We start from the raw sequence: 12427 nt of genomic DNA on the forward strand, positions 1-12427 counted from the left end.
AGTAGCTTAACGGCTTGTGTTATCAGGAGATGTAAATGTCACAGAAAAACTGCCATTCATATTAGCCAGAGCTGGTATGTCAAGGTAGAACCTAAATGCCATGGCAGTACAAGAAAAAGCAATAAAGAAACTTCATTAAAAACTAAGACATGATAAACAAAAGTGGGGCAGAGAGATAAACGGACACCAAGTACCTCCACCTGTTCTTCATCTGTTCATTTAGCAGCTGACTCTAGAATGACATGTTGGTCGAGCATTCAGTCCAGATATTGCTCATCCTTTGCTTCCACAGCTGTCACAGAGATTGCTGAAGTAAACAATTTAAGAGAATTTGTTTAAAACAGCATGTAATTTCATCTGAACATGCAAAGACTTTCAGTGTATCTGCATATTTAAAAAAAAAAAAAAACTCCTACAATATTCAATGCACACATTAATAATTAAAAAGATTTACTTTTGAAAAAGGGCAGATTTAATAAAATTAATTGTACAAAACTAAAACTACAAATATATCTGCAATAACTGCATAACATAATTTTACATTAAAGTAAATAGTGCCAAAATATTTGGAAAGAGAAATTTAATTTTGACTGGAACAAAAATGAAAAGAAAACAACAATGGCACATTTCAATGAATTAACTGTTACTGACCTCCATCTGATGTTGTTCTTGTTGCGCTGCACTGTTACCAGCTGGTTCATTTGTTGGGACACGCCGCCAAAAAAGTGTAAACCTACGCCTGGAATTTTTCGGACAATAATTCAAAATGTTCAGTTTCCCCTCCAACACCACCGCAATAGATTTGAAATAAAACAAACAAGTGCATGAATAACCCGACGTTAAAAGACAGATACCCAAATATGCAAAACAAAGACAAATGGCAAACGAGGAGCTTGTCCGAAGAAGTGCATCATGTATTGTCTGGAAACACTTTTGATTTTAGAGTGATGCACTAATTTAGGTGCATCACCTGAGACAGTACAATACAACTTTTTTTAATTAAAAAAAAAAACATCACTCAATACTCATTAAATAATCATATTCTCCATATTGATTGAAATCATTGAGATTAACATTTTACGAGACTAAATTCACTGTGTTTTAAAGAGGATATGTACTTCTCAGATTATCCTTTTTTATGTTTCCATCCTTTTCCTTTCTACTATTTTGGTACCAGATTTACTTAGTTTCATCTGTGGAAAAAACATTGTTCACAAGCTAGTCTTCCTTTTCCCTCTCGCTAAATGAAATCTAGCCTAAAATGTCTATTGTAACACGCTAACTAGTACACTTTTTTTGCCCCACAGAAAGTATCAAAATTGCCAATTAGGCCATTCCTAACATTTGCACTCCCTTTCTGAATATTATTTTTTTTTTTTTTACATTTTGCAGCATATGTACTGCCTGACTAACTAGCATTAAGAGTCCACATTTCCATACGGTTTTTCTCTTTAAGAAAAAATTAAGAAGCATTCAACACGGCTTTGAAATAAATTGTCCAATGAAATTCGAATACCCTAAAATAGAGACTGTACACACACACACACACACACACATATGTATATATATATATATATATATATATATATATATATATATATATATATATATATATATATATATATATATATATATATATATATATATATATATACACATACATATATAAGTACAAATAAAGACATATACTCTACTATACTTCAGTTTGGACAGTAGGTCCACATGCTTTAAAGCCAGGTCTACTAAATATTATTCTACATATTGGATACATGCAAGTTAATGTATGAAGTACCTTTGAGCTTCATGTGTATAAAAGTACCATACTGCAGCCCCAACGATGCTCAGGAAAAAAACACATATAAAAACACCAAGTAAGGCCCATGCAACAGAGCACGATCCTGCAGGGACACAAGAATGAAGGATATAATGAGAATTACATTATCTGGCATTTATGTTTTTGTTTCATACTTAGATGACTCAGACAATACTTAAACATATACCATACACAAATCAAACATGTAGATCGTGTAGGTTGAGGGCAGGTTAACAATGATCACTTCTGGTACTGTTGGTCAAAAATGTTCTGGCGAAAACTTTTCTAGTCTTGGGTGAAGATAAAGGAAGAGAAGATGGGAAAGGTGTGTGAGAAAGCTGTCTGATACAGTTCGGGAAAAGAAATGAACTGTCTCTAATTTTTATGGTAGTTTCATTTTAATGGTAAGAGACAAAATATCAACCTGAAGTCCAGAACAAATAGCCAGAATTCTGGTTTCAACGGCCTGAACTGAAGAAACCACAGAATTGGTTCCTTCTTTTCCAACTCTGCACCATGGGAAAGCCCAAAGAGCTATCAAAGGGACATCATGGACAAGACTGTAGATCTGCTGTAATGTATTACAAGGCTATCAGCAAGTAGTTCAGTGAGAAGGTGACAACTGCTGGTGTGAATATTTGGAAAAGGAAGAACTATAAAATGACCATCAATTGCCCTCAGCCTGGAGCATGACAGTAAGTAAGATGAGAGGTTAGCAGCAGTATGGCTTCATGCCAAAGAGCACTACAGATGTTTTCTGTGTGCTGATGCAGAAGTACAGAAAAGGCCAGCAGGAGTTTCAATTGGGTCTTTATGGATCTAAAGAAAGGATATGATAGGGACCCAAGAAAGAAACTTATACTGCATGAGGAAGTCAGGAGTGGCAGAGAGGCATGTGAAGGTGGTGCAGAACATGTGTGAGACAGTGAGATATGCGACAGAGATGACAGATGGGTTTAGGGTGGTTGTGGGAATACATCAGAGATCAGCTCTGAGCCCCTTTTTGTTTCCAATGGTAATGGATATTCGGACAGATGAGGTCAGACAGGAGTCTTAGACGCAGGGGAGGAGTTGGAAGTCAACTCGAAGAGATGGAGGTATGGACTGAAGAGACGATATGAAAGCCAGTAGAAGCAAGAAAGAATATGTGATGTGTGTAAATGAGAAGAAGACAGGTGTAACACTGAAGCTGTAAAAACTAGCATCAAAAGCAACAGACAATGCACAAAAGAAGTGAAGAAGAGAGTGCAGGCTGTGTGGGGTGGGTGGATAAACATATTGGGGTGATTTGTGACAGAAGGATAGCAGCAAGGGTGAAAGGTAAGGTTTACGAGATGATACCGCTATGATACTGCTATATGGTTTCCAAATAGTGGCACTGAAAAAAAAAATACAGGATGTTGAGCTGAAGATGCTCAGATTTTCATCAGGAGTGAACAGGATAGACAGGACTAGAAATGAGTAAATCAGAGGGAAAGCTAAGGTTGAAGACAAAATTAGAGAGACTAAGATGGTTTGGGTGTGTGCAGAGGAGGGAGAGTGAATATTTTAGATGTTTAATATTTAGCTCCCAGGCAGAAGAAAAAGAGAAACACTGACGTTTCATGAATGTAATAAAAGAGGACATGGAGGTTAGCATGAAAGATGAGAATAAAAAATGAACAGAATACAGTGGAACCCCGACTTACGAAATTAATTCGTTCCAGAGGGTCTTTCGTAAGTCAAAATTTTCATAAGTTGAAGCACCTTTTTCCATCGCCTTTTGAGTGAGGCGATGCTGGCTGAAGACAAAGTTCCTAGTGGAGGAGGAGGTGGCAGAGGTTGAAGAAAGCATACGTATGCATGCATACATACATACGTGTACATGTACATAACATTATAGAATTTAATTTAATTTTTTACAATTTTCTATTTTATCTATTTCGTTAAGTGGGCATTTTGCCGCGGGCAGAAATATTGCCGTTACTTGAATTTTTCATTAAATGGGGTCTTCGTAAGCCGGAGTTCCACTGTATATTTAATTTAAGACATGCTTTAAGTTTTAAATTGTAGAACTGACTTGAGTAATATGTACTGCACTGAGTGGAGCATTAGTCATCCATTTACTTGTCTGTTTTATGTTGGCTCTAAGGTAAGTTTCATGTTCATAGTTTGGCCTCATAGTTTTCAGTTCATAGCATTCATAGTTTCCTGCTTTGTAATTTAACTAGGCACTGTAAATAAAATACTGTGTTACATTTGAGTCCACACCCACAGCCTGGCCCTCTCGGCCGTAACAAAGGCAATCATTTCTTTAAGCTATTTGCTTACAAATGATTCCCAACCTCTAATTTGGATGTGGGTGGAATGCCTACAGAAGTCCATCATTTTACTCTCATAGTAGATATTTAAGTTTCTATTTATTTCTTTTGAAAGAAGTCCACAGAACATGAAACAGAACAACATCAGAATGAAACGACATCCACAAAAGCTAAAATCCCCCAAAATCAGAAACCAGTTCAAAAAGATTTGGACAAACTGCACAGCTAAAACCAAGCTGACCTCACCTGATGCCACATGCACATAGAGCTGACCACGTTTACTTCCATATGTGTTAGATGCTTCACACTGATAGAGGCCATTTATATCAGAGGTCAGGCTCAGCAGTTGTAGCTTTGCACCGTCTATTTTGACAGAAGACTGCAACAAAGACTGGCCAGATCTGAAAAACATGAACGAGACCTGATCGTGAAATGTACAGAGAGGGCAGAAAAATGTGAGTTGTGCTAAGAGCTAAACATCTATGTTTTATAAATTATGGTCGAGGAGGACATTGAGTGGATGGATGCAGGTGAGACTTGGAAGTAACCCTCATGTCTCTTTGAAACTGCTTTGCATGACATGTGCTTGTTATCACCAAGCACGTGTCATGTGCTTGGTGATAACATTATTTCCTGGGGGTTGGCTGTAGCTCAGGAGGTAGAGAAGGTCATCTACTGAATGGAAGGTTGATGGCTTGATCCCTGACTCCCCCAGTCTGAGTGCCAAATATCCTTGGGCAAGATACTGACCAGATACTAACAAGTTGCATCCATTGGTGTGTAAATGTTAACTAATGAGCACTTAAAAAGTATAGAAGAAAGTGCTTATGTGAATGAGTGAGTATAAAGCGCTTTGAGTGCTCCAGGAGAGAAGAAAAGCACTATATAAGACTTAGTGCCTTTACTATTACCACTCCCGTGAAATGAAATATTTCAACTGAAACCAATATTCAAACTACTTTACCTGCTCCAGGTAAAGTCTGCATTTGGTTTGGCTTCTGTCACACACTCGAACGAGTCCTCTGAAATCACTCTAATGTTCACTTCTGTGGGAGAAACTGCAAAAAAAGAAAGAATGAAAGACCTGTGTTAATTCTTAACTGAGGAAATCTTAATAAGATCAAACTAGTTTTCATATATATTTGAATCAAAACAAAGAAATGCATTTTGGGTACCTTACACTTAGTTTCAAGCAGAGATCATTTTGTACACATTCAAGCATGTTGGTGCTCTGTTTAAAAGCATGGCCTTTATGAGGATTTCAACCAGAAATATAACACCACAGACGAACTGTGTCATTTAAAAAAAGAACCTACAATACTGGAAGAGCATGCTTTAACTTTGAAAACAGTCTCTAGTGTTTTTGCTTCACCTTCTGCCATTTCCCATGTGTACTGAATGGATCTCAAACAAATGAAGTCATTGTTAAGCTTTACAAACAGGTTTAAGCTGGTCTGTGCACCGTGGTGTTGCCTCAACTGGTGAGAGTTAATTTTTAACCTGAACATCTGCACTCTTACCGAGAACAAAACTCATTCAAGGCAGCTGAAATATCCAAATTCTGGGTAGATATTATTCATTTTGTGCTGCTCTCAAGATTAAAATTATCGAACTGGTGTCAAAAAGGGATGCACATTATTTCACACAAGCAGTGTAGATGTGGAATATACAACTGCTAGTAGGTAAAAAAAACACAGTTGGACTTTGATTAAAGATACATAGTTTTAGTTCTACTTTTCCCCTACCAAAGCCGTGCTGGTACACACACTGATGCACAACTTTACTGAGTTTTCTGCATTTCGGCTGAACTGAGTGGTTGTGTCTCAGGACACAGATCAGGTTCCATTACTCGTCTCATCTTTCGCAAAATCTTTATCCAGCTATTGTGAAAACATGGGTGAGTGACAGTAGCATGAGAACAAGGTAAAGCTGGTATCCCATACTGGGAAAAACAAAAAACAACAAATTAACTCATGAACAAAGAAAAAAAAGCAAAACCATGTCAACTCTTAACACTAAAGGCTACCTAGAAGTATGGAGTTTTGAGGGTTTATGTCTGCTTTTGTTCAAACCAAAGATGCAGGGTATAGTTTTAAAAAAGGGCAGCTATTACTTTTATTTTATCCATAATTTATGAAAATATTTCTGTTGCATGAGTAGATAATACAGATTAACTGGTAACAAGTAAGTAAGTTCTATAGTATTGCTTTGCAGTTGCAGCTGCAGTTTAATCAGTTAATCCTGGGTGTGCCTGTGTACTTTTAATATTTAATTAAATAATTAACGTTCTTCAGTCAACGGCAACACAAAAGAAGACAAATAATAAACTACATGAACACTCACAGTAGATCTGTATAGTGAAGAGAAGACTCTCTTCTTTAGACAGAGAGTCACTGCTGATGACACACTGGACCTGGTGACCGTTAATCTCTCTTGTAGGAACACCAAACAATGAGCTGACTGTGGTAGTTGTATCGTTGTCATACTGGGTGGAGTTTGTTGTCGTCCTCACTTTCTCTCCCAAAGCATCAGTGAGCCACCTCACCTCTGCAGGAGGCTTCGAGCCAGCAGCCGTGCAGGTAGCAAATAAAACCTCTTCAGTGCCCAAAGTGGGAAGATTGTCCTTGACGCTTGTGAAAGGAGGCACTAGGAGAGGTACAGCACACAATTAGTCAACATGCGAGCAACATAGTGAAATGTCTGTCTCACAAACAAACACCCAGAATATTTTAAATAAAGTTTTTGTTTTTTTTATATACCAAGCAAGTTTAGAGGTATCTCAGTCTTTTGATTTCCACTGGGAAACAACGTGAAGATGCACGTGTAGCTGCCTTCATCCTTCAGGGCAACATTGGAAAACTGGAGTGTTCCATTATTGTTGTTAAAATTCCCGATATATTTAAATCGATCATCACCTCCATTGACAAACTGCACTCCCTCTCTGGGTAAGATAGTGAGGAAATTGTCATTGTGAGGTTTTTCTCTCGTCTTCCTCTGCCAGGTAATCTGTGTCAGGTCATCCTTGGTACCAGTGACATAGCACGATAAGATAGCGGTACTTCCTTGTTTCACTGTCACACTTCCACCAATCACCTGGAGAGCTGTAAAGTACAGAAAACGTGATTAAGGCAGAGCTGAAAATAGAAACAAAAGAGAATCCAAGTACATTCATATCAAAGTGTGATGAACTCTTTTGTTTTTGCGTGTGTGTGTGTATGCTTCATATTTCAAACAAATTTTGAAATTAAGCTGGGTAGACATTGAAAAATAACTATGAAAAATATTTATAACTAGTTTCTGTGGTGTTAAATTTACTCAAGCTTGAAACTTATTTTGTTCATCAAATGATCAAAATAAGAAAATACACAGATGTCTGGTGACGTAACACAGCTTATTTTCTTCAACTCCATGTAAGCCAGTCAAGGTTATGTGAGTAGTCATGCGCCCACCTCCACTCTTAACAGAGGAATGAAAACAATATTCTCCAGTGTCCTCACCATGCCCTTATATAGTTACATAGTTAATAATAATAATAATAATAATAATAATAAACTTTACTTATAAAGCACACTAAAAAACCAAGGGTATACCAAGGTGCTTGACAAAAAATAAAATAGGAAAAAGGAGATGGGAGGGAAAAGAGAAAGGACCTGGCACGTATCAATTATAAAACCTTGACAATCATAATATATAAAAGTATTTAACAAGCATAACGGATAAAAATATACCAACGCACACCAAATGTTAACTAGGTGGAAAAGCAAGATTAAATAAATAAGTCTTCAGCCGTGATTTAAACAGTGGCATAGAGTCAGACGCCCGGATATCAACAGGAAGATTGTTCCATAAGACTGGGGCAGCTACAGCAAACGCACGGTCGCCGCAAGATTTCAGCCGAGAACGAGGTTGCTCCAGAAGAAGTTGGGTAGCAGATCTAAGTGCTCTGACAGGAGTGTGTAACCTAAGAAGCTCATTGAGGTAGCTCGGCGCCAAATTATTAATAATTTTGTAAGTGAAAAGTAGTATTTTAACTTGAATACGGTACTTAACTGGCAGCCAGTGCAAGCCAGCAAGAACAGGAGTGATGGAAGAAAACTTCCTGCTACCTGTCAAAAGGCATGCCGCCGCATTCTGGACAGTCTGCAATCTAACGAGAAGGGAGGAGGAAAGGCCAATGTAAAGAGAGTTGCAGTAGTCCAACCTGGAAGTCACGAATGCGTGAATAAGTTTTTCCAGGTCATTGTGTGGAATATAGCGCTTAGCCTTAGAAATGAGGCGCAGCTGATTAAAACTAGACCTCACAACAGCAGACACTTGCTTGTCAAATTTAAATGAGCTATCCAGTAATATGCCCAAATTACTGCCATAATCAGAAGGGGAGCTAGCAAAAGGCATCAGAGCAGCACACAATTGGTCGCGGCGGATTTTACTATCGAACACCACGATCTCCGTTTTCTTTTCGTTCAGGACAAGAGAATTACTCTTGAACCAATCTTTAACCTCACGCATGCATTCACGAAAATAGTGAAAAGACATAGCAAGATCGTCAGTAATCTCAAAATAAATCTGTATATCATCAGCATAGCAATGAAAGGCAATATTAGACTTCTCAAAAATTGCTCCAAGAGGGAGCAGATATAGTGAGAAGAGAATAGGTCCTAATACAGATCCTTGAGGCACACCACAGCGTACAGGTACCGAGGAAGATGAGAAGTTGCCCAAATTAACCAAGAAAGACCTGTCAGCAAGATAAGATTTAAACCAGTTGAGGGCAGTGCCTCTTATACCCACAGTATGCTCAAGTCTTAGTAGAAGAATGTTATGATCGACCATATCAAAAGCAGAGGAAAGGTCCAATAAAACCAGGACCACAGAACGTCCAGAGTCAGTGCTTACAAGAAGGTCATTGAGAACTCTAAGCAAGGCCGTTTCAGTGCTATGCCGTGGCTTAAAGGCAGACTGAAATTTCTCTGCAATGTTGTTCGCGTCTAAATATGCCTGAAGCTGAGAAAGAACTAGTCGCTCCAGGATCTTGGACAGAAACGGAAGCTTAGAGATTGGTCTATAGTTCAAAAGATCATAACAATCAAGATTCTTTTCTTTTTTTCAGAATAGGCTGGACTACAGCATGCTTAAAGGCCAGTGGGACAGATCCAGAGAGTAGAGAAAAATTCATTAAGAACAGAATACTCCAATTACATCAAAGCAGCCCTTAACAATGCGTGATGGGAGAATATCAAACACAGCATTGGTGTTTTTCAGTTGATCAACCAGCTGCTTCAGAGTCACAGTTAGTTAGCTACATAAAAACTCTGTATTGTACAGTAGTTCAGTAACATGTGACCATCCTGTTAGGCCATTGCTTGGATTCATCTGTTATCCATTCACTTATAAATAACATTATATGAAAAATGCACAATAAGCAACATCCCTGAGGGCATATGGGGAAGAGAGTAGTGCTACTAATTATACAGCACGTTCATGAACAAAGAACTACAGTCCGGAACTTTGTGGATGTTTATTGTATCACCACAAACTGAAATTACAAGCAGAAACCATCAATTTCAAGTTAAATATGCACATGTAACAAATAGATAATAAATGATAATACACCACCATTCACTTTTATGAACCACAAAGCTCGTTTAAAAAATAATAATATTAAGACCCTGCAGCGCACATTGACGCCATATGTCTTGTGAGCCAAATCTCTGAAGCGTGAATGTTATAATAAGGAGCTGCAGTGGACAAATACAACATTCAAATTCAGTTCATCGTAGCCTAGGTACTACAAAATACCTTCTACATCAGCACATAGAAGAGACAACGTCACGAGAAGGACACGTAGCAGCGCAGAGTCACATATGGACGGTATAGGAAGCAGCTCCATCCATCCGCTAATCATTGCTGTCCACTAATCCTAATATTTACACATTCCAACTTCCGGGAGAAAAAAGTCCACAGCCCAAAAATGCTAGAACACAACAGGACCGATGATTCTGTTGGGAGTCTAGCAAAGAAAGTAGGCGGGCTATAAAATGGCTGGATACTTACAGCGACACACCGAGAGAGGAGCAGGAGGGGGGGGGGACGGGACGGCGGAAATAAAACGTTTCACACATGGGATGAATTAAGGATGCAGCTTTCTGTTCAGCCTTTTAAACAGCGTAACCGACGAAAACACACGTGGCTTTACCTTAAATGTACATCAAAACAACGGCGATCACGGGGAGGACCAAAATCCTTGCTGTCTTTGAAAAGAGTGGGGTTTTTTTGGTTTGTTTTTTTCAGGGGAGCATCCAGGATTTTCCTTAATTGGTTGCCACAGGACCCAAAAACCAGACAGAGGGGCTCACATGAAATCTGAATAAAACACTGGGCACCATTTTCAGGTTAGTATACACCACTGTGTCCTGTTGTCAAGAAAACATGGTGCTGCACAAGGGTTTAACCCTCTGGGGTCCAGGGTATAATTGGCCGTTTTTGACTACTTTTGATTTTACCTCTATATTTCACCTTTAAAAACTGTTTATCTTGCCTTGTTTGGTATTATTTTTTTCAGCACAACCTCAAATATCTGAAATTTGAGTTATTTTTCATTTTGGTATACTATATTAGCACAATTGATCTAAATTCAGACAAAAAATTCAAAATCAAAATACTGTAAAACCCACAAACATGTTTAACGAATCATTTTCATAAATTGAAATGCAAATAGAAATTGTACATTTCTAAAAATTATGCACAAGTTTTGCAAACAACAAAGTTATATGGTATTATTTACCTAAAAATGCAGCCAAGGCCTCAGGCGTTTTTTATATAACCATTTAAATCTATTTACAGAACAATCAGGTGTTCTGCATCAAATAAGAAGGCACACAATTTATTTGTGCCAGTCCAAAAAAATAGTTTGTGTTCAATTTAAAAACAGAGGAGAACAGCACAGGCCTAAACCCTGCAGGTCTGACAGCAGGAGGTATATCAGTCCTGTTTTCCATGTGGGAACAGTGTTTACACTGGAATCTGCCTTTGGTGGCTTTTTTGGAGCAAATGTGACATTCAGCAGTATAACTGACACACAATACAAAACAATAACTACACAACACACTAACTATAGCCTCCAAACACACTAAACGTCACTAATGTCTCACATATAAAACTCGCTCTCTCTCTTTCTTTCGCTCGCCTGCTTTCCGTCGCGGGTGTCACTGCTAAAACTTCCCCTTCTCCCTAAACAACCAAGTGCCACATGTTGCCATATGATTTTTTAGATTGGCTGACATGGTAAACTCTAACACCAATAGGGAAGGGGTACCTTGTTGAGTAATTGTTTTACAAAGCAGGAATAATGTATTTAGATTTTTTCCTTCAGTAAACAGAAAATAGTGAAAGCTTCTTAGGTAGGATGCAAGGGCGTAGATTTGGCATGGACGTAAGGGACATGTCCCCACCAATATCCTGCGATTATTGAATTGTCCCCACCAATAATCCTACGTCATGTGACAAATATGGCCAATGTGATTGGCTGTGCCTTTCAGGGAGCTCTGTTTAGTTTTAGGAGCTGCAAGCCTGTGCTACGAGGACCTGCAAGGAGGAGAGGAGGATGGCAGCAAAAAGGAAGAACCTGGATATAAGAAAGTATTTTTCAAAGAAACCTGTAAGTCACTTAAAGCCAAGTTAACTCATAAAATGTGTACGTCATAATAATGTTACAGGCTATGCTAGGCTTTGGCCCACATCAGTCTAAAATTGTATGTAACCATGAATAACGTGTTTTGGAAGCTAAATGCACAACAGGCAGCACTATTAGTTATCTCAGTCTCCCAGAGTAGCAATCAATCAATCAAGGCTTTATTTGCCACGTGCAGGGTGCCCTGCAGTGAAATAGGACACCCCCCCCCCCCCACCCCGACCTTACACACACAACACAGACATCACATGGGGATACAGGTCGGAGATCGGTAGCGTTACAGAAAAAAAACACTGAAATATACACTACAATGGGGAAAGTACAAGAGGAAAAAAGACACCTCTACTCATGCTGGGCTCCTGGGAGGTCAGCATGAGAACAGGAAACAAAAAAACTCCTCTGCACAAAAAAGCACATAAATGTCCACAGCACAACATTATGGAACACGTGACAAGCCACAGGGTCGGGTGGGGGGTGAGGAGTAATCCGAAGCAAACACAGCAGCCATCCTGCCCAGCGCTACCATTCCAGCGCGGGCTCAGACCTGCCGTGTTCCCCAGGAGGGAACAAGCATCAAAGGCGTTAGGAAAGGGAGGGGGGATGAGTGTGTGCATATCAGTGTAT

General features: G+C 38.9%; 1 protein-coding gene across 2 annotated transcripts; it reads right to left on the minus strand.

The window, feature by feature from the left end:
- Positions 1 to 275: 275 nt before the first annotated feature.
- LOC146370750 (nectin-4-like) lies at positions 276 to 10161 on the minus strand. 2 transcript variants are annotated; one of them, XM_084954838.1, is made up of 8 exons: positions 9913 to 10161; positions 6873 to 7214; positions 6457 to 6759; positions 5078 to 5171; positions 4360 to 4514; positions 1793 to 1898; positions 652 to 739; positions 276 to 307 (listed from the first exon to the last, which is right to left on the minus strand). In XM_084954838.1, the coding sequence occupies exons 1-8, from the start codon at positions 10016 to 10018 to the stop codon at positions 296 to 298; spliced, it is 1206 nt and encodes a 401-aa protein (XP_084810964.1). In that variant the 5' UTR covers positions 10019 to 10161; the 3' UTR covers positions 276 to 295. The 2 variants fall into 2 exon arrangements, with proteins under 2 accessions (XP_084810964.1, XP_084810965.1); XM_084954839.1 differs by lacking the exons at positions 276 to 307; positions 652 to 739 and adding an exon at positions 3502 to 3609 and having other exon boundaries at positions 1821 to 1898.
- Between the last annotated feature and the right edge of the window lie 2266 nt (positions 10162 to 12427).

The sequence above is a fragment of the Perissodus microlepis genome, chromosome 16 (genome assembly GCF_051167445.1).
Source record: "Perissodus microlepis isolate ML-2025 ecotype Zambia chromosome 16, ASM5116744v1, whole genome shotgun sequence".
Taxonomy (NCBI): domain Eukaryota; kingdom Metazoa; phylum Chordata; class Actinopteri; order Cichliformes; family Cichlidae; genus Perissodus; species Perissodus microlepis.

Bases quoted from the DNA above. Each gene is read 5' to 3' on its own strand.
- LOC146370750 (XM_084954838.1), bottom strand. From the start codon at position 10,018: ATGATTAGCGGATGGATGGAGCTGCTTCCTATACCGTCCATATGTGAC. The intron at 4,515-5,077 runs GTAAAGTAGTTT...CATGTTTTTCAG, and splicing joins GCAGACTTTACCTGGAGCAG to ATCTGGCCAGTCTTTGTTGC. The intron at 1,899-4,359 runs GTGAGGTCAGCT...GTGTCCCTGCAG, and splicing joins CTATGTGCATGTGGCATCAG to GATCGTGCTCTGTTGCATGG.